Source organism: Chelmon rostratus, chromosome 10, assembly GCF_017976325.1.
Source record: "Chelmon rostratus isolate fCheRos1 chromosome 10, fCheRos1.pri, whole genome shotgun sequence".
Classification (NCBI taxonomy): Eukaryota; Metazoa; Chordata; class Actinopteri; order Chaetodontiformes; family Chaetodontidae; genus Chelmon; species Chelmon rostratus.
Window position 1 is genome coordinate 14,238,621 of NC_055667.1, and position 22,142 is coordinate 14,260,762.

Below are 22,142 nucleotides of genomic sequence, written 5' to 3' on the forward strand. Positions count from 1 at the left end.
GGGATGCCGAAGCAAGCAAAGCGCTCTGCCTTTGTCTTTATCGGGGGATCCCAAAAGAGGAGTCTGATGACCTCTGAGGGATCTATAGCTAAAGCAGTACTTAAGCAGCACCATTAGTCAAATGAAGGAGTGAGCACAGTGTGAGAATACGTAAGGATTAATCTTCCAAAAAAATTACGAAGCGCTTACAGTATCTTAAATTTCACAGGAAAAGTGTTTGTAGACGTTAAAAGTAGTCAGAGTTATGTTACTCACAAAAATGAAGAGGGATCATGCAGAGAAACACTCCGTTTCAAAAAGACACTTTTTTTATTTGATATGATACAACAGTTTCTACTCAGTCAAACATGGCATTAACCAACCCTCTCCTGGCTTCATGTCCTTGCTTTTGGTTCTCTGTAGTGGTTTTACTTTGTGTGAATGCATACCTGCCTGATGAGTAATTCCCATGCAAACACGCCGGTTCACATCAACTGCAGATGGATCCTGTGAGATGCTTCCACTCACCTAATGACTCACCTCTTAGGTTACTTTGTGTAATTTATTATTGTTTTTCTTTTGGGGGGCAGATTATTGAGCAGCTTTTGCTTCGTTGTCAGCATTAAAGTATGAGCCCTATTGATCTTTGGTGGAGCTGTATGAGCCAACTAAACTGGAAGTGAAAGCCTTGTGAGGACCTCTACTGGCCACAAAGAAGAACTGACCTGATATTGACAGGATAACCCCCTTCATCTACTGCGCTCTTCTCTTTCTGTCACTTACAATACAGGTAGCAACATTGACGTCTATGATTGTTAATGCACAGTGGCAAACTGAACTATAGGAGCATTTGAATCGTGAGCTGCTGTTTTTGGCACTGTTGTCTGAGGAAGAGGGAGCATGCAGATTCATCAGCGTCACCCTGTCTATCCAGCAACATATTATCCTTCACTTAAACCAACCGGAAAGGTAACGTTTCTTGGCATTCCTGGGTCATTCTTCATCTTACAAGTGGAAAAGGATGATTGCCTTTATGCGCTGTACAGTATTTAGTCCATGAGGGCAAAAGCTAACAGAGATTATAGAAATGGTGCACAGCCTTGACATGACAACAGTGGACTAATAAAACAATTAATATTAGTTTAAACCAATGCACTTTTTAAGGACTTGTGTCCCCAAAACCACAAGCACCCCTCTTCAACATGGAAAGAAAGATCTGTGTAAAGTAGCATTGTGACAGCCGGTCACAGAGGAGATGTTGCATGCAACACTTTGGGTCAGCACAGCAGTCCCTTTGAATGCACCTACTGCATCTAGCAACTCCGCTGGAGTTGCCTAAAGAGCTGAAAATGTATTCTGATGTGACGTCATACCCACAGAGAACCTCCAGGGGGCTTCATCACGCCTTTTTTGTCCAGATCAAACGAGGGCCAGTCAAACAGAATAAGAGAGTACACAGGCCTTCTCGACACTGTGGCGAGAAAGAAAGTTCTCCACTTTCAGTTGAAATTCGAGTGAGTAAAGTCCTTGTGCCGTGTTCACATCAAGTGTTCTGCTTTTCCCATTCTTATCGACATAAACAGCGGAGTCAGCTGTCAGCAGGGGAATGACAAAATGTATTAACATGGCTGCACTTGTCTTCACAATGGGGCATCAGAATTACCAGAGAGTAGAAGAGGAGCCGCTGCAACTCCTTTCACACGCACTCAAAACGCATCCGCACGTTGTCGCATACACACACATTCAGGCGCACGCACACGTAACTCCAGTGACCGCCCCAATTAGGAATGGATATTTCTTCATCAAACAAATTCCCCTCGCCCTTTCAAAGAGAGAAGAGTATGGTATACAAACTCTCAAAAAGGTTAAAAGCAGAAATTGTCATAACACTGAGAGTCAATTGAGTGTCTTCCCTCTGAGCCCAGTAACATCCCACTGAGGGCTTTTCATGTACACTCAAGCTGGCCAAGGCTAGTTAGCTCCCATTGGCTCTCTAAAAACATTTCATAGTCATTTCATAGCTGCAGCCCATAATTCCTTCCTCCTCAGCTTTTTTCATTATCCTCCAGAAATCATGACTGAACCAGGTAAGGGTCCAGCCTGGCATAAACAGACAAGTCTTCTTGTCACCGCAGCTGTGGCAATAGCCGCCGTCCCCCTGACCCAGGAGACAGATGCGTCAGAGAGTTCATAGGTCGTCCTCGGCCAGTTGAGCCAGGTTGCTGGGCCGTCGCCCAGCTGAGGGGCCCAATGATGGAGCCTGGCTCCCAGCATCAGTGGCTTGGCCCCTTCGGCAGCCCTCTCCTGCTCTCTGCTGGGGAGAGAGGGAACAGTCACCACTGCACTCACATATCTACTATCACAACTTCACTTTGAATGTCATGCTAAACAACAGCACAAATGACTTTTAATGGAAAATTAGTATATCAGGATTTTTCATTTGCAGTGTCAGTCTAAAAATGCATTGGCCCAAGTTCCATCCATTCACCCCAGTATCAGTATGGGAAACGATTATCTGCCTTTGATAGGTATCTCTGTCTGATTTCCTCTTCTGGCTCAGCCTGCTGTTTGTTTTGTACCAGACCGATCCAGCCTGAGTAAACAGACAGAGAGAGGTGCAGAACAACAACCGCTGGCCTGTCCACACTGAGGACAACAGCCCACTGATGACAGAGGGAGACTTGCTAATGGTAATGTAAAACCCAACAACAGGATGCTCCCATTGTTGACTGGCCACATGGGTAAAACTTCAAAGTTAGGACAGTCAGGCGAGGCATTTTGGAGAATGTTACATTTTGTGCAAATGTTTGTGGAATTTCCTTTCTTTGTATTCAACTAAGTGAAACATTGTAATGCACTTCCTTCAAAAATGTCCTGATTTTTATTGATTCCCTTTTCCTCCAATAGGGGGAGAAATAACTCTTCTTATGACTCAATCTGTGTCTAAATAAATGGCTGCAATTTACTGAAGTCTTTCATCTTTTAATTAACATTAATGAACACATTGGAGTTATTGTTAGATGTTGTACAATGGCTCATTATTTCCCCAGCGGTTAGCTTCCTGTGGCTTGTTTTGTCATTAATTTTCACAATGCTGGTGTTGAATCACAACTGCTGGACAAACCCATGAATCCAGCGTTCAGCTCCGTTCAAAACATTGCCATGTTAAATGTGACACAGCGGAGGCAGCTTTGTACACTACCTGTGCACTTTGCATGGTGGGTGTGTACAGCCCGTTTGACACAGCTTGACAGTTTGGCTGATCGGTGAAGCCCAGCTGAACATGTGACGGGGAAACAGTGTGGGAGTCAGCAGGGCACGGCTGGACCGCAGTGGGCTGCGGATGCAAACAACAGGCAGGTCACTCACTAACTCTGCAGTACATGCACACAATAGCATTGCTGGTTTAGTAATCCATTTGTGTGAACAGTCCAGTCCCGCAGCCAAAAAAGCTTAAGAGATAAGCAGGCCTGGCTGTGTCTTAGGTATTTCATTAATAGAGATACTGTGTTTGAGTGGGCAGTTACTGCAGGACAGTGTCACCGCATGTAGGGCAGAGGAAGAGACGGCTATAGAAAACCTACGTCATGTAGAGAGTATGCCTCGCTGGGTCCTTGGCCCTGGCCTTGGCTGGGCAGGTAGAGCGTGGGCAGGGAGGTGTTGTGAGAGTGAAGGGAGGGCAGCTTATGTCGGTCTATAGAGGCGGAGGAGTGGGGCCGAAGGGCACTGGCAGCAGACAGGGGGGGCCTCATGCTGCGGCCCAGGCTATTAGACTTGCTCTCTCGCCGCTGGTACTCGATCGGTGACTGTAAGGCTGAAAGACACAGAGGAACAGAGAATGAATAATGATTTAATAAATGTTTTATTACACACTTTAATGTAGCTGCGAGAGCCAATAAGGACATTTAAGTTATTATTATACATCTATACAACTGTGTTTTACAATATTGCCCTTCATTATCTGTTTATACAACAGCCTGGGGCAAACATGTAATTTATGGATACCCATGATAGAAGTTGCAGTTGCTAAGAAAAAAACTAATTAATCAAAATTTCTATCTGCTTACAGCTACATTATATTGTGCTATCAACCATTTATTTAATGTGTATATATTACTTATAAATGCTCCAATGGTTTGTTAAACTACTGTTTTGTTTGTGTTGCACAAAGAATTCAGTAAATGTTAACCTGTCAGGAAGCAAAATTAAGAATGACACATGAAAGAATGACACATGAAACTGCTGATGCAAAGTAAAAATTAGAAATAACTTGTCAAAATGTAGATTTTTAAGATTATGAGACCCAAAATCAAAATTTTTACTTAATACTTACTTTGTTGACTGTGATTTTGACCTATATCTCATAATGTTGACTTATCATAACTATTTTTTTTTATGTCTGATTCCTGACTTTTTTTTTTTTTTAAAGCAGGAATGGGCCTCAGTAGGACAATACAATAAAAAGAAATCCTCCCACTGATTCAACAATGCAAGTACGCTGACAACAGAGTCAATGAATGGAAAATACGCTAAGAGGAAACATGATTCATGGATCGTTGGGGATGTGGCGTCATCTTCAGTGCTCAGCTGGGACTTACCATTGAGGAAGTTACGCTGGGATTCCAAGATCTGAACAACATCGTTGACCCAGGCCCTGCAGATCTCAGGGGAGGAAGCCAGCAACTGGAAGCGCACCACGCTCCCGTCGGGGTTGCGTGACGTCAACACAAAGCGGGCATCATCGCCGTCCGCGCTGGGCTCCACCCCCAGGCAGCTCACCTGGAACATATCACATCTGACTAGCACCTGCGAGGAGTCCAGCCTGCTGAGCTGCTTGTTAAATACTTCACTAACACATGCAAGCCTCTTAAAAATCCCTGCTGTGGGATTATGTAACATGTGCTGATTTAGGCATGAATTACTGTGGCTCTGTTGTGTAACTCATAACCTGGGAGTAAAATGTACTTTCTCATTTTTTTGATATTTTGTTTTGCAAAAACTTTACTCGTGGGTGACCTGAGTTCAGCCGACACCCACCTTGATGCTGTTCTTAAAGATGTATCCAGGGAGGGAGAAGCCTTTCTTCCTGTCGATTGGCTCACTGAAGATGACCAGCTGCTCAAAAAGGAAGACCCGTCTTTCCTTGGCTCGAGACAGGAAGCTACTGTCCTGCTCGGTGACAGTGAAGGTGTCTTGCTGGAGCAGTTTGCCCTGGGCGGTGATCTTCCCCTGGTAAGGCATCGGAGATAAACACAACAAACAGAGGAAGCGGTTACGGTGTGGTTTTCACGGGCCGAATAGCTGGCATGAGAAATGTTTTGAAGACTGTGAAGCATGGTTTAAATTCCTGAGACCTACCTCAAAGCCTTGTAGTCTGCCCACATTCATCATGTCATTGCAACGTTTTGGCACAAAGCACATCACTTCTACTGCTTTCTGTTTAAAAGACAAAAGTGAGCTTGTTATCAAGAATACTAATGACAAGCAAGCACAAAAAGACACTTTAATCCTCATATTTACGCATCAGGGCACCAACCTCCAGCTCCTCTGTGTCCATCCCGGCTTTGGTGTAATACTTCAGGAAGTCCTGCTCAAATAAACACAGCATGGTCACCAGAGCATTCCAGCTTTACTGCTCAGTGTAATTTGAGGACATCTGGAGGAGTATTTATGGGTGCTGAACCCACCTTTCATTTGAATGCCAAAGGGCAACGTTTTATACCAGGGATGTCATTAATGATCATCTTCAAAGTCTTTGACGTGTGATTGTTTAAATTCTCTGGTATGAATGGAGTCTCATTATGCAATTTGCGTCTTCATCTCTGGCTGAACAGACAATACACCCTGTGCGTCGTCACCGTTTCTACGCAGTGGGACGCATGAGTGTGTTTGTGTGTGTGCTTCTATGTTTACAACCCTGTGACTGACCCTGCCGTTTGTCAGACAGCTGCACAGTAAACAAAGGTGTGTGTGTGTGTGTGTGTGTTTGCGTGCGTGCTGTGTGATCAACAGCGCAGCAGTGCTCTGCTTTTCACCTTGAGCAGCAGCTGGTACTTCATGATCCTCTGGACAGGTTTGATGAGCAGGTCATTGAGCTGCAGCCTGTGGCCCAGCTGCTGCCGCAGCTCCTGACGGCGGACACGGACACAACAACACGACACCAGTCAACATGACAGACACGACACAAAGGGCGGCAGCTAATGGCCAATATAATCACTATAAGGCAATATATCACAGGGATTGTACTGTTTGTCTCGTGTCCATGAAAAGGAACTAATTACAATGTGAAGGATAAAACACCCACATTGCCATGTATAATATATAGAATATATATAGAATAGGAGCTTATTAGCTACCTACAGCTACCTGAGTGGCAGGTGGCCAGTTTATCATGGGTATACAAGTGTTTGTCCTGAACATTTTCCACTATTTTATGACATTTTATAGACTAACATGGATCAAATACTGATTAAGAAGAGTTGTGTGTTAAGCAGTACTCACCTCAAAGTAAGTCTCAATATACTCTGAGACAATGTGTTCCGACTTGGGCTTGTTCTGACAGTACACAACGTACATATGCAGACGCCTCTCCTGCATCACAAGACAAACAAACATCTCATTGCAAAACAATTCAGTTTCTTCTGATAAAAGAAAAAAAGACTTTAACATGAACACACTGTGAGAAAAATGTGTCTTTAATTGTATTTCAAGTCAATTAAAAAATGCCCCTGAAAGTGAGTAAAAAACGCAGAAATCTATGCAGTGTCTCTGGTTGCTTTTGGGTGCAGAGCAATAAGGATTTGTCACAGTGCGCGGCCTTTGAAGCTGACTTCGTCTGGTTAGCGCCTCCTCTTCTGCGACTAATTAGCATGGGAGTGCAGATGTGGCGGTCCTGAGAGCCCTAATGGAGTTACATGTGGATGAGCGTCATGTTATGTATAATTTACCCAGGTTACGCTCAGTGTAACCAGACCCTTTTAGAGCCTGCCGATATTAGACTGTACCTAGCAACAGGCTGCATGGCTTTGTAACCTAGAGACCAGCGAGCTGCTCCCTCTGAATATGGACATCATGTAACACTGCAGAAGACAGCTGCATGCATCTGTCCACCAGCGTTCAGCATTATCAGTTTGGCTGCATGTTTACGTGTTTTTATATGCTGCATGTGTGCGAGTGAGCACGCGTGTTGCGTATCGGTGACACGGCTCTTGTTAAAAGCGGATTGGGCTTTCTGCTTTTCATTAGGGCCATGTTCCCAGTCTGCTTGTTTTCACAGTTTGACACCATGCTTAGATTTAGTTACAAGTTTCTTTATTCCCCCGCAGGCTTTTTAAGTTGATTATCCAGTGGGCTGAGCCTTATTGAATTGTTTAAAGAGCTACAGACAGAGAGAGTGAATATAGCAAAAGGGAGACGCAGACGTTTAACTTAATCATCTTCAGACAAGAAGCAAAGCCGAGTTGGTCAAATTACCCATCGTGTCTGCCCAGTCTGCATGTGCCACCACTTAACCAATACACATAAATCTAATTATGCTGCCTGCACAAGTCCTGTGATCCTACACCAGCTCAGACTCTACTCTTCAGACTTTATTCTTTCCCCTAGTACAGTAGTGTTTATGCACATATGTATATATTCTATCTATCTATCTGTATTCTATTCTAAGAGCAGTGGCTCTGTCTTGCATGCCTCGATTTGCTTCATTCTTCAGTCAAAACATGTAGGAAGAAGTAGGTCTTCATATCAAAGAGCCTGAGCTGAGGCTTTGTTATTCCTCGTGTTATTCTTGTTGTCTTTTCTGGCTGTTTTTTCCCTGGTGTTTCCTGACCAGTCCTGCCCTGGCTGGAAATCGGCCAGTGTGTCGTTCGTGTGTGTGTGCATGTTTGCCGTGCGCGCTGTTGTAAAAACACAGCCTGGACTGAGACGTATCAGTAACAGGGAAGTGGAAGGAGAGACGCTGGCAGCTGAGAGAGAGGGAGAGAGGTACGGTATAGGATAAACAGGAGCTCTGCATGTTTTCTTTGCTCTGTTTACCCTCACGCCAAACAGCACAAGGAAGCAGACCCAGACACTTCCACTGACGTGTGTGCATGAGTGTGTGTGTGTGCATATGTATGTGCATATGTGTGTGTGTGTGTGTGTGTGTGCCTACACGGTAGTCATACTCACATGTTTAATGAAGAGCTGAGCCAGCCTCTCTGGCTCTGCCAAACACTTCTCCAGCTCTCCCAGGAAGTAGCTACAGAGAGAAAACACACATACACACACACACACACACACACACACACAAGCACGTAAGCACACACACAAGCACGATCATCTCCAAAACGGAAGGTCAGATTTGTCTCCTGACCTATTGTTCCTTTGTCCTCCACTCAGCCACAAACACAATACTCTGCAAGTCACTGTTTGTCTTTCTCTTTGAATGTAACTGGAGCAAACATGCAACTTTCCACATGTGGAAATCAAATGTATCTTAAAAAAATCAGACACTTACTCTTTATGCCAGTCAAATATTTGGTGAATGTTCCCAAAAACAATCTTGTCTTTTCCCTTCATATCCTCCGGTATACTTTTGGAGTTCATTGTGCCCATGTAGCCCTGCAAGGAAGTGACAGAGCTGCTGACGTCTGTTCACACCTACAAAAATTCTAACACATCGCAACAGTCACACACCAGCTATTATCAAGCTTTTTATTAACTTTCAGATGGCAAGAATCCTTCTCTGAACCAAAATATCTCCAGCTATTTAAGGCACCGGGAGATGGATTGCCCTGCAACATAATACTCTTCAAGCTAATAATTCACAAAATCTGCTTAAGACTGCAGCCGGTGGGATGGAGGCAGACCAAAGTGTGGAGGAAAGTGGAGGAATTGTGATGATAAGGATTTAGAGCTCTCTCTGACAGACTGGGTGGATGACTAAGTTCCCGCTTCTCTGGCGGCACAGACTGTGTGTTCTTAGCTGGCAGACTGTGAGGTTTACCTCCACTATGAGCCCCAGGTCTGCCACATAGTGCTTCTCTGTCTCTGTAAGCTCCTTCAGTACATACCTGTAAAGATACAAATGAGAGAGGATTAGTGTGAGACTCCCGAATTTATTTTGCATATTGCAAAAATCTTGGTAACACTTTATTTTACAGGTCCCGGTTTGATAATCATTTACCAGAAAGGGACTGTGATACTGGGTACAGGGGGACTGTTTAACTTTCAGTTAAATCGATCGAATTAAATCAAGTAAACTTCAGGGTCTATTAGTCAGCAGACAGCAGATCAGATGAACGTGCAAAATTTGAGTGCGAATGTCCAGGCTTTCAAATGCATCTCACAGTCTTTGCTCGGTTGTCATGGGGATGGCTCAGTCATCACATGAACTGAGTATGGCACTTTGGTCATGTGATAACAGCTAATGAAGACCATGAGATGCGGTTGAAAGCCTCAGAGAGAGGTGCAGTAAGTAGACCTTGCATTATGGTGATTTTTGTAAAATGTACTCAGACAATCATAAAATTCAACATATATGGAGAATATATACAGTACAAGTAGAATAAAGTGTTACCTTAGATTTTACTTTTCTCTATTTTAGTTCAGTGACCTGCCCTGTAGGTCTTTTTCACATCAGACATTTTTCTTGTCATTGTAGGAAAAGCTCCAGTGGCCATATTAACTGTGACTCTGTTTTACTGCAAGAGTCCCAGTAGCTCATGACAGTGTGACAGCGAAGCAGCAACATGAAATTCAGCCATAATTAATTTTATGATTCACATATAATATCAATATCAAATATTTTTACTGTATTGGCAGATATTCCAAATTTGTGAACACATACATGCTTTTCTCTAAGGCACTTTTCCTCTCCTCCTCAGTGTCAGCCGCAGCTGACCATTGGCTTGAGGTGTCGTCCATCAAGACAGAGCCGCTGTCGTCTGGCAGAACACTGGTGGACTGAGTGTCCTGAGGAGGACAGACAGACCGACAGACAGACCGACAGACAGACTGTTATTCAAAGGTTCAGTACCAGTATTCTGGATCATGCCAGGAATAAAGTAAGCAAGGGGAGATAAAGAGCGGGAGAGACAAGATAATGATGCAGGTTGCCAAGGTGACCAGGGAGAGCAGAGAGCCACGAGGAACAGAGATTGAATGATAAGAAGATCGGATTCAGATAGTCACCGTTAATGATCCGTGCTGCGCACATCAGCCACAGATAGATGGAGAGAAAGAGATTAAAAGATAAAGACAAAGAGTTAGAGGGAGCAACAGGCTGCACAGATGTAGACAAATAAAGCTGTGAAGGTTCTTGATGGAGGTTTGGCTTCAGAGGAAGAGGAATACAATTACTGCACACCTGCTGACAATGGCATTACATTTCTGATTCATGTGTGAATTAATAAATGATATCGTCTTGTTTTGCCACCTGAGGATTCAAACACAAATACACCATCGTTTATTTCTGCAACAGCTCTAGAGCAACATCTACGTCAGCACTGCCTTATTGGCTGCAAATAGAAATGCACGCAGGACAAACCCAAGGTTAGTCTGAACACACAATCTGATCGATTGTGTGTTATATATATGACCTCCTTTTCATGCTTTTTCCTGGAATTGATATCATTTCCTCTGGGGGGTCCTGGTGCAAACATAGGGTCATTGTGCAAAGCCTGCAAGAAATGAAATCATCACTAACTCACTGGATACATGCTTGACATCTGTACATGAACTTCATGTTTGGGCAACCTATTTCTTTTTGTCACAATAAGCTCAATTATCACCTTTGTGTGGCTGTGAAATGACTCACGGCCATCTCTCTTAGCAATTGTATGTGCTGAGAAAGTTCTTCCATCTATTTTTAGCCATGTTGTTCAGCCTCTTTCCTGACTGTGTAAACATATAGGGGCAGCCGTCTGTCTTCACCTAAATCCCTGTGTTCCATTGTCCGAGTCAAGCAGAACCTCCCCACCTTAAACACATACACAAACCTGCCCACACACCACAGACATATGCCTAATCCCTCAGACTCCTCTGGCAGGCGGCTGCCCCACGGAGAAATAAATAGATAGATCAGGTAGATAGACGTATAAGCAAATAGAAAAAGGGACTGAGCGTTCTCCTTTTCTCCTCTGACTTAGTTCAACTTGTTCACCTGCCATCTCCATGATAAACTTGTTGGCGCCTCGAAGTTTTGAGCTTTCAATCCTGTCACAGTGATGCGTGAGAGAGAGGAAAAGAATGAAAGAGATAAAGCGGAGTAGAGAGACGCGGGTGCGGCGAGAGACAGAGCGGCTCCGTGAAGACCCTCGCTCCCCCAACTCGTCTTGCCCTGCTAGGAGTGCTCCAGCCTGGCTGACAGGTCTCCCTGGCTCCCTGATCACTTCCAGATGTGCTGTGGCAAAGCCCAGAGGAAAAATTCCCCTCATCTCCCTCTGTTGCAAGTTTTGTTTTTCTACTCAGAAGCCGACGTAAAAAAAAACAAACCTGACAACAGTTTTAGTAAAAGCTGAGGTCATGCTTTTGTGTGGGATCTTTATAAACATCCACAGTTCCATCAATCAAGATATTAAAAATCTAAAATGTTTTACAGGTGTGCATAATAGCAGAATATGTTTGCTCTTTACACCGTTGTTCATTTATTATTCTATTATTTTATATTTACAACTATTGCTCAAGTTTTGCACTGCTCCTTCGGAAACTTGGAGGACATAAGGTGGTGCAAATCAGCAGTTCTAAAGTGATATAAAAGGGATTTACACATAAAGAAATGCCACTCTCTGTGGCTTTAAATGTGATGTTTTCAACACCCATTGTCAGGCATTGTGCCCGGGAGTATTTGCCGAAGCTTGAGACAGATGCATTTTTACATTTCCAGAGGTGGATTCACAATTTGTCATCTCTTAATGGGCCTATTCAAAGGGCCCATCAATCCTGAGACATGCAACCACAAATCAAAACCACGGCACAGTCCTACAGAGGAACACAGTTGGTCTCAAGAGCTGATTACAATTTGCAATACACCAGCATTGTGCCAGCGTTGCAAAGCAAGGGATGGCTTTGAGATCTCACAATTACAGCAGCGCTCGTCTCTTTTCACCATTTCTTTGTTTGTTTGTTTTATCTGTGGGTCAGGCTGACAGACTGTACAAACCGTTCCTCAGGAAAAGCAATTTCATGAATAATGTGATCTGTGGATCTGGCTTCCTTTTCGACACTGCATCTTGTTCAAGGACTGACACACAATCACAAGAACTTTCCATTGACCAGGAAAACAATGAACATTTTGCTGGAAACTATGTTCTGCTGCAGTTGTGTGATTAGAGACAACGGTGTGAAGAAAAGGGGAAAAAACAACAATGCATATAACTCCGGACATGCGGCCATTGAATGTGGAGAGAAAAAACACAGCTCAGGAGATGACTGACCTACATAATTTAATCTCTCTACTTCTACCTCTATTCCTCTCTCTACCTCTCTCTCCAAAGATTGGCAGTAAAAACACCAAAGCACTGACCTCATCCCTCTGATGTAATCGTATTAATGGCTTTTGATGTGTTGTTGAGACTGAAATTAGGATTTAAGTGCTCTGGTGTCGATTCGCCAACAGGAGACACTCAGATATCATTATTGTTATATTGATAGGGCTCAGGCACTGATGTTTCATGCCATATTACTGCTGCTCAAGCGAATCCCATTTTCTGCCACGCTTCCATCCCACGGCAAAAATGGGACCCTCTGAACACCCGACTTGAGACGTTCCTTTGCCACAAGCAACTGACTCCAAGTGTTTGATGGAGAAATGAAAGTGTGCATGTGCATATAGAGCTCTTTGTCACTTCACCGAAGTGGAATCATCTTTCATTGCATCTGCCGTTTCACTTTATTATCCCATTTTTCTCCAGGCATGTCCTTTTGTAACATGTCGATTGTGAGTCATGCATCACACAGGTCGCTGTCAAACCCTGCCCTCTGGTCCTCTGGTGCATTGATCTGCTCCGAGAGACCCTCATATTCATTCAGACTGCCTTTCATGTGTGAGAGCATGTGTGTGCTCTGTATGTATGTATGTATGTGTGTGTGTGTGTGTGTGTGCGTGTGTGTGGTTGCAGAACGCAGTGCTCATGTGCATCTGTGTGTTTGTTTTGTTTGATGGTTGAGTGCCGCCAGCAGCAGTAGAGTTAGTCATTTCCAGAACTGGCTGCAGGGCCATGGAGACAAACAGTACTGATCTCACCTCCCCGCCAGGCTGGGTCCTCACTGGGAATATTACTGCTACTCCTCTCAATGACTGTCCGCAGCAAACTGTCGGCTAAAATTAACCGTAAATGGATTAACTCCTGATAGCTTGTATGTCAACATAGCGAATTATTGCATCTATAAAAGAGAGGGGAACACTGAAGATTTCTGGCATTCTGTCAAAAAATACTACTTATGTTTAAGTCAGAAACATAGCTTCTGCTTGATGTTATTTCTATGGGACCAAAAGAATATGTGGCGACACAGTGTATCATGCAGACTGACCTGGGTGTTTGGCAGTGACGTGCAGCCGATAAGCGAGTCAGTTATGTAGCTGGGGGACTGTAGTGTAGCCGGTGACAGGTCCTCGGGGCTTGCCAGGCCATCTTTCCACTCCTGGAACGCACACACACATCGTCCACCGTGTCAGAATAACACAATACAAACATGATGCAAAATGTCTGTAGCATGCTCATGCGTTCAAGTAGCTACACAGCAGAAAAAGAGAGCACATGAGTCACAGAATATGGCGGTGTGAGTTTCTGCAGGCAGAAGTGAGTGCTGCTCTTATATAACAACACCTGCCATGATACCTAGCCCCCCGTAGATCAAGTCTACATCAAACCTGTGGTCCGCTGATGCTCTTGAGCCGCCCAATATAAACAAGCCACAGTCAGGATGTTGGTTTTAGTTTGTGTTTATATGAGGCAGAAGCTTTGCATGTTTACTTCTGAACCAGTTCACACAAGAAGGCCTTGTCATAAGATGGTGTTGGAATAAATCCTGTTAATGAGTTTACTTACAAGGTGTTTCATCTTGTGACAGTTAAGGGGAACTTAAAGCACAAAGCCACCATGAAAAGCCTTGTTTGATTAGTTCATGTGAGCAAGCAAGAACAACGATGCATTCTCGCTTCAACTGTTCACTTCTCACCAGTTCTCTGTGGGTGACGGGCAGGATGGTGAGGGTCTCGTCAGGCCTCGAGGGGCTGCCCAGATCCTGGCTGTGGCTGTGGGACGGAAGAGGTGGAGGCTTTCCCTCGAGTTTGCGAACCTGACGCTCCCCTTTGGCGCCGGCCCCGGCGCTGAGTTTGCGGACAGGATTTGTGAGCCACTTCTTCAGGGTGCTCACAGAGCGTCTGGAGCCCGGGGAGCTGGGGGCCGAGCTGCCTGATGCCTGCGGGGGCAGTGACGCCACAGAGGTGGAGATGCTGCCCTCGCTGCCTGCTGCCGAGTAAGAGTCTGAGGAGAAGACACAGGGAGAGGAACGGAGAGCAGGAGGTTATCAGTAAAACAATGAAATAATGTGGAGGTAGACAACTGATAAATGGGGGTTTATTGGGTCAAAGGGCAGAGTACCCTGACTCTCCACATTCAGACCTCAATGGTCAATACATCAATTACTCTATGTACAACAACAAAGAAAGAGGACTTTCTTTAAGGCAACAGAAGTCCTGACTACCAGTTAAATGAGGGCAACATTTGAGGACAACAGGAGAGAGAAATAAAACATAAGACTAAATAAGACTGGGAACATCAATAGACGTTCTCTTCAAACACAGCTGTGCAGCTGTGAGCCGCACCGTGAACGACTCACTGTCCTGTTTATGTCAAATAGACTGTGCATCCAATCACACAACCAGCTGATGGCCGGCAGTCAATGAAAAATACTCCAGAACAGTTGTAGGCCGGCTGGTGCACAGTGATGTCAGGAGGACATGGGAAGTGGGCTGGGGGGGCAGCGAACTGGGACCGGACATCCACTTTAATCCTGTGTAGACGGGAAGATCCTTGTTTGGAACTGTTTGTTTTTACTGTCTTGTCCTCCATTCCCATCCTGTCTCATCCTCCCAACTCTACCGCCCTTCCTCCTGCCTTCCTCAGTCCTGAGATAGCTCTTCCTGTGAGATGTCCGTCTGGAGTGTTTTATCTGTTGTGTGCAAATGCACTTCAGTCATGCCACCTCTCCATCTTTTTGCCCTAGACCTGACCCCTGACCCTCGATCACTGCTCTGATACAGATGGAGGAACACTCTCTCCTGCTGAGACCCTCTGACTTAGTGTTGTTCAAATGCAGCCACTATTTCACACCAATTGTCAGCTGGATGTGTCCTTAGCTTCCAAGAAAAAAAAACTTTGTGAATTTGTTACGCATTTGTTTACAAGAGGACAACACTGACCTCATTTTAGAGTTCCTTACGTGAGCCACAGTGGAAGATCTTATCACAGCACTCAGTAGTTAGACCACAGACTGCAGGAGCCACACTGACACATCTTGGCCCATTTTGTGAGTGTACCGTCTTCAAAGGCAAAGCCAGAATAAATTCACAATTCCTTTCAGTGTTCATGCTTAAAGCGATTGGGCTTTTCCACACTTTATTCATTCAATTATTTCCTCTCGGAAGAACAATAGCAGCCACTGTACTGATCAATGACATGGAGCTATGTAAAAATGTCCCCTTCTCTCCAGTGCGCAAACCGCAGTCGCAGCGTTTCAGACATGGCTAACCTCAAAGCAAAACAACTCATGTTTGTGACATCACATCGCTGACAGTACATACAAATTTTGGGTGAAATACATTGTTTGTGGATCTCAGATGCTAACAAAAAGCCTCAAACTTGCCTGTTTGTGTGTTTTCCCCACAGAGACAACGTTTCCTCTGTAATCTGTCTCAGCATTCATTTTACAGGCATTATGCATGTGTGTGTGTGTGTGTGTGATCCCAGGGTGGCCAATTTCCCCCGTCCTCTCCTCTGTCACTCCCACCCCCCATCCACATGAAAGACTGGAGAGTGTAAGGAGATCTGAGTCTGGCAGGACCTGGGGGGGGGGTTGAACAGAGGGATGAGAAAAGGAGCAGAGAGGGGTACAAAGAAGGGAGTCGGCTAAACCCTGCAGGGGACAGACGGAAATATTGAACAAACACTGGATGAGTCCATAGACAGTAAGAAGACATTAAAAAAAAGAACCAGCAGCTTGAGTTCAAGCCTTTGCCCTTTGTGAAATGTCTCAGAAGACAATAAGATACCAAGAAGCATCGGAAAGCTATTGCATTTATGGCTGATGCTCTTAAAAACCCTGAGGCAAAGCATGCGCCATCTCTGAGGTAGGATGTGAAAAAGATGCTGAGCACATGCGATAACCCCAAACCCAGCTTCTCTGACGTCCAACAAGGGCCAGGCCTGGAGGTTTGTGTTTCCCAGTGTCCCCTGCTCAGGTTCAGTCAGGCCAGGGTTTAGAGGTCACAGTGCAGAGACACAGCGAGTATCAGCGTTTCTAACCAGCTCCAGACATCAGCGGAGATAGCTTATCAAAAAAAAAAGAAGAAAAAAAAGGGGGAAAGGGGGAAGAGAAGCTGACACACTCTCTGTGCCTGGAAGCAATTAGAAGTGAGTGGAGACAGCAGTGCTGCTTCATGATTTGAAACTCAGCGTCAGAATGACACAGTGGCTCTGTCAAACGTACAGATTTACAGCGTGCAGCGTGTACATAATTTACTGGTTTTATAATGAAGATCGTTACATCTGCATCTGTCACCATGGCAACTCTGCAGTTCCCCTGCTGATTGTTGTGTATATGGGTTGGTGTCCCTGTTGACCCTGGAAAGCTTAATCTCGGCATTGCTGTGAAACCTGTAGCAGCCATTGCAGGGACACCCAGCTTTCTCAAAGCAACAGCCAGGGAACTGTAAGACACGAAGGGAGATTATGAGCTTCCCCTCGGAGCAACGTGCCTCCGCACTCCCTGAACATTGCAAGATGAGAGGAGTTCGATACCATTATACACCTACACAGAGGAAACTGGGGGGAAAAAAAACCTTCCCACTCTCCCTCTGTCTTTCTTGCTGCTAGTTGTGCCCAGTGACATTTATCTCCATAATGGTGCTGCTAAGAAAAGATTACCCAGGCTGATTTTGTTAATGCAACTTGACTATTGTTTATGTGCTCGGAATAATTAACAGTCGAAGGCACAGAGCAATGGGACTGCATTAAGCCGGCCCGCTCTGTGGTGATCAGTTAATGCTGGGCTTTCACCGGTCGCCCACTCACTGTCTGAGAGGCTGAGCGGCGGACGGGTGGGAGGCTCGCCCAAAAACTCGCTGTACTATGTAGCTCAAAAGCCAAGTGGGTTTGTGCTGCAAAGTAGTTCCAGACTTTCTTGAAGCTATTCACTCACAGTAGTGAAGTTTGACAGTATTCACTGCTGATGAGGGCAAATAAGAAAAGTTAATTTAGGCATTCAAGTGATCCATCTTTTTATTCGTTCAGTACTGATAAGCAGGAACTTTTTCTGGCATTAAATCAGGCTTTGACTCCATGTCTGGTCTAATCATCTCAGGGCAGCAACTAACCTTTATGTTCTTTTCTTTTTCCAGCAGGAACAGAAACCCAAAAGTATTCACATATTCAAGTACTTGTTAAAAAAAAGGAACGAGCAAACATTTGCCATTTTCACTTGAAACTGATTCGATGTTCATCCGTATTTTTCATGTGGTTTACAGTGAATCATGTCTCCCTTGACAAAGTTTCAAATTTCATTGCAGCTCAATTGAATTATCCAGTTTACCGTCTCCGACACAGCTCGCCCAGTCATGTGGAAAGGGGAAAACATCAGATGTGATGTTCTCATGAGTGTCACAAAGGTTTGGATTATGGATATTAGATTGGATATGATTGAATAAACCATAAATTTCCCAGTAATTTACGTTTCAAACGGAAAACCAGAGATGAAATAAGGGCAAATGACAGAGGCAAAGCAGCACAAAGTGTGCGGGTGGATGATGCGGGTGGGTGTGCTGTAAGTGTTGGTCCCCTGAAGAAGTTTGGTCCAACTTCCTGTTATTGATCAGATGATAAGTGAGTGCTGCTGAGCCAACAAATCAGGCTAAAAGCGTTGGCTGTAATGGAGCAAACTTGTTCACAGCCACTCCACTCTGGAGCTCTCTGTCAATCCCACCACCTCTTGGGACCACAGAGGCAATTTAGGCATCACTGAACTCCACCAATACACACATACAGACAGACATGCGGGTGCCCAGACACTTGCACGTATGTACAAATGCCACATGCACATTTTTTTCCCGGGGTAGCGGTCCAGATGAGTGGCTGCAGGCTGTTTGTTTCTGATCCGAGGGTCCAGTGTCATCTATCTGGTCGAATAAACAGCGCGCAGCACATCAGAGGCAGGCGACCTGCTGGTCACCACAGTGTCAAACATGTCAAATGTCCAGCTGAGCCTGAAAGTCTCTTAGAGCTGACAATCAATGCCTGCACCTCACAGATCACGGCCCCCGGGGGTCTGAGAGTGTGGCGGTCAACACACAGGCACCAGACGCTCTCGTGCGTCATCGATAACAACTTTCAACACAGCACCATGCTTATCTTCTCTATTCTCCCTCTTTTTTTTCATTGCCCTCCCCACCTCATGGTCTTCAGCTCAAGCTCTGCTTGTATATTACATTTCACCTACTCAGAGGAAATGGACACTCTTCCCATCAACCAGCAGGGCCTGTGCTGCACTCAGGCATTCAGATGTGCAGACTGAAAGACCTGTGAGACAATGAAGCACTTAGTACCTGAAGCATATGACCGGAAATCCTCTCGCCGTCCTCTGATAAACTTTTACAGAAACATCGTTCAAAGCTTTTTACTGTATGATATTAAAATGTCTGTATGCTTCTCAATGAATATTTTCATTGGACATTTTGAAAATCCAGATTTTTTTGTCTCTTTTTTTCTGTCTCTTTCACTTTTCCTCATTATATTTCTTCCTGTTGGCCCCAGGCTGCTTTATGTGTATTTTGTTTGGGTCGCCTCTGATTAATAAATCCTGGCACTCGGCTGTTCTCTTGTTCTCCTGTCCTCCCTCCTCTCCTCCACTTCATCTTGACACTTTCCCCCGTACGTGTCCCCCGCCCCTTTTTTACTCCATTACCCTGTTTTGCACTTGCACCCTCTCTCTGCACTGCAGTGTTTTTAAGACCTCGCCTCGGCCCTGCCCTGGGATCAGGACACACAGCTCCCTCCTCTGATGCAATGCCCCACTCTGCCCCAAAGCTGCTGAGACCAGCACAAGCTCGACATGCAAGACCAACTGGCAGAGAGGACAGTGACACAGGAGCAAAGGAAAAAGTACTTGGAACATCTCTCTTCTACTCTCTTCTCCAATGGTGATTCTGACAGAACTGAACTCACAACCGTATCCTCTAAAATGATCAAGATGTGTCTCTAGTGAATATGAACGTATATTTTAATGAGCAGCAGAAAGAGGGAGGGGGTAAGAGATGGACTGATAGGGATTATGCATGGTTTAGGTAAGCAGTAAATGAAAGTTAAGCACAAATGTCAGAAAGACTGAAGCAAAAACCTTTAATGAGAGGAGCGGGGAAGATGCTGAAAAGTAGGAACCAGCTCCCTATCAAATATACTTGAAAGCATAAATTCCTAATCCTGTGCACAGAAACATGGACATGTACGCAATATAGCACAGCATTTGTCACCGCTGTGTGTCATACGCAAGTGCATCTGCATGCGATACCCTTTAGAGAGACACATCGCTGTCAAACAGACATTCGAACAGAGATTTCCTGTCCTCTTACTGACCTAGTTTGTGCAGACACACATGCACACGCACTGCTGTGATTCCAGGAGCACAGAAGGAAATACGTGGTAGACACAGTCAAGTGACACAAGGAAATACGTGGTAGACACAGTCAAGTGACACACACAAACAAGCCATCAGGACCGGTCTCCTTGCATCAGCAATCTCAGCCAGGCTCTGTGGCGCATTTTTCATCAGCGCATAGCACCAAAGTAACGCCAGCCACAGGAAAACAGGCCCGAATAGATGAGGCTGGCATTAATCCTATTGTCTGTGGAACAGTGTGCAAGAGTGATTCAGACACTTCTCCTGATGAGGTCTTATGAAACAGCCATGAGTGATAGCGAGACCTGAGCCACCGCTAGTGCCGCTGACTATCAGAATTGGGTCAACATTACTACAGCGATGCATTTCAAGTGGCGAAGGTTGTCACACCCACCATCTCAACTGAGGTTTGGATCTTACTTTGTCGAAAAAGGATGCATCGGCATGAGCAGGCTGGGGGGATCTCACTGCACACCAGTTTCTATCATTACGTCTTCTGCTGCTTCTGCTGCTGCTGCTGCTGCAGGCTCCTGGAACCATGTTTGTGGTTTGTGGGCCTGAAAACTCCAGACATTCCTCTAGAACCGTTCAGAGAGAGATTTGCCAAGTTTCTGGCAGCATCTGCCTTTATTTCCTTCAATGTAAGTTATGGGGAACCGAACGAACACACACGCTCCAAGTCAAATGCAAGGGACTAAGGATCCAGTGTGGTACATTTCACACTCACATTGATAGTAGCAAAGTGAGCACCATGGGATCAACAGGAGAAAGCAGAGATGCTAACTGTGGTTCACTAATTTCATTTCATCAAATAAGCATTCCAGCAGTTGAGCATTGCACTGACAATAAACTGTCAACAATGGTCCAAAGAAAGCAACAGAGACCGAGATCTGTTAGTGTCAAGTAAGGCTCAAGCTCTAATAACACCTGATCCTATATTTCCCATAATGCAGCTCAATGTATCTTTCACTAGAAAGTCCTTCCTGCCTGGTAAATACTCACAATGCCACATCCCAGGTTTGAAACACAGGTTTTCTTTTTAAAAAATTAACTCTGAAACCCAATCTGATTTTCTTTCAGACTTTGGAAAGTTCCCTTCATACTCAAGCAAGTAATGGAACAATACTTAATACTTTCGAACACCGGCTGCAGACTTTTCAGTAGTATTTACAGTTCAGCAGTAACTATTCAGTCAAAGTTAGGTGTTTGCTTGCTTATACGATCTATTTCTTTATGGCCAGTGTTTAGTCCCATACATTCAGAGCCACAGAGGACATCATACAGTTGTTTTCGCAGGCTGAGTAATGAGAAATAAACTGATCTTTATGTGTAGAATCAGTGGCATGCCTCTTTAATCCCCTTCCTCATAAACTCTAACTCCTCTGTAAGTGTGGGTTGAAATGATGTCTTCCTATTGATATCACCACTCGCAACCTAAGTTGTTCCCATGCTGTGCCTGGAGTGAATATTATGGATCACTACTGAGCTGTGAAAAGTACAGAATCAGTCCTTGTCAGCATGACTGTAAATCAAAGTGAGAAACAATTTAGACTCACATCAGCGTTTTGGTGTCTTTAACACAAACACAGAGTTAGCATGACATCTGAGAATTGGGTTAAACTTTGTGTTGAAATCTGATCTCTTTATTTAGCTGAACAGAACAATGTTTTCATAGTCAAAACAGAGTTCTCATGATCAGGAACAAAGAGGAGCCACTAAAAGGTCAGTATGAATCTGGACGTGTTATGCTGCCAAAGTATACAGTGATGAGAAAATTACACACAGGTGTTCATTCTTCTGTTTTCTTTCGGAGGCAGCAGGTTCAGGCCTTCATCAAGTAGCCCGGCACAGAACATTTACTTCACTCATTGTGATGTCACAGAGACGTGTGAATTAATTTACCTGGACAGATGTTCTATCAAGTAGGCTGTACAACAGATGATTGATACTGAACCAACACACTTCATAACAACTCACTGATTGGCTGCAGTGGAAGAAGTACACGCACAACATGTTTAGCCAAGTCGGACATGTTCCTGGATCAACATCCCACATTGTGCTCCTGGACCAACATTGGGATCAACCAATCACAGCCCTCTGACATCATCAGTGTGCTGCTCTTGTGCTTCTTTCAGAATTCCTCTGTGCTTAAGGATTAGTTCAGGATTTTGTTTAACTGAGGATTTTGTTAAATTTTGCTAACTTCAATTTGGAAAACCTGGTTCACTTCTGACGAAGCACAGAGGAATTCTGAAAGAAGCACAGGAGCAGCACAGGAGCAGCTGTGATTG

At 44.6% G+C, this 22,142-nt stretch overlaps 1 protein-coding gene across 4 annotated transcripts in view; it reads right to left on the reverse strand.

The window, feature by feature from the left end:
- Positions 1 to 290: 290 nt before the first annotated feature.
- Positions 291 to 22,142, reverse strand: part of arhgef25a (Rho guanine nucleotide exchange factor (GEF) 25a) — a 43,108-nt gene continuing 21,256 nt past the window's right edge. For 2 of the 4 annotated variants that reach the window (XM_041945418.1, XM_041945421.1), the window contains 16 exons: positions 14,140 to 14,447; positions 13,492 to 13,602; positions 13,205 to 13,279; positions 9,809 to 9,933; positions 8,966 to 9,032; positions 8,477 to 8,580; positions 8,149 to 8,218; positions 6,481 to 6,570; positions 6,015 to 6,107; positions 5,516 to 5,566; positions 5,338 to 5,415; positions 5,017 to 5,208; positions 4,578 to 4,758; positions 3,564 to 3,793; positions 3,182 to 3,316; positions 291 to 2,293 (listed from right to left, as the gene is read on the reverse strand). In XM_041945418.1, coding sequence (XP_041801352.1) covers positions 2,168 to 2,293; positions 3,182 to 3,316; positions 3,564 to 3,793; positions 4,578 to 4,758; positions 5,017 to 5,208; positions 5,338 to 5,415; positions 5,516 to 5,566; positions 6,015 to 6,107; positions 6,481 to 6,570; positions 8,149 to 8,218; positions 8,477 to 8,580; positions 8,966 to 9,032; positions 9,809 to 9,933; positions 13,205 to 13,279; positions 13,492 to 13,602; positions 14,140 to 14,447 — 2,036 coding nt within the window. In that variant the 3' untranslated portion in view covers positions 291 to 2,167. The remainder of the gene's footprint in view (positions 2,294 to 3,181; positions 3,317 to 3,563; positions 3,794 to 4,577; positions 4,759 to 5,016; positions 5,209 to 5,337; positions 5,416 to 5,515; positions 5,567 to 6,014; positions 6,108 to 6,480; positions 6,571 to 8,148; positions 8,219 to 8,476; positions 8,581 to 8,965; positions 9,033 to 9,808; positions 9,934 to 13,204; positions 13,280 to 13,491; positions 13,603 to 14,139; positions 14,448 to 22,142) is intronic. The other 2 variants (XM_041945419.1, XM_041945420.1) reach the window with 2 other exon arrangements.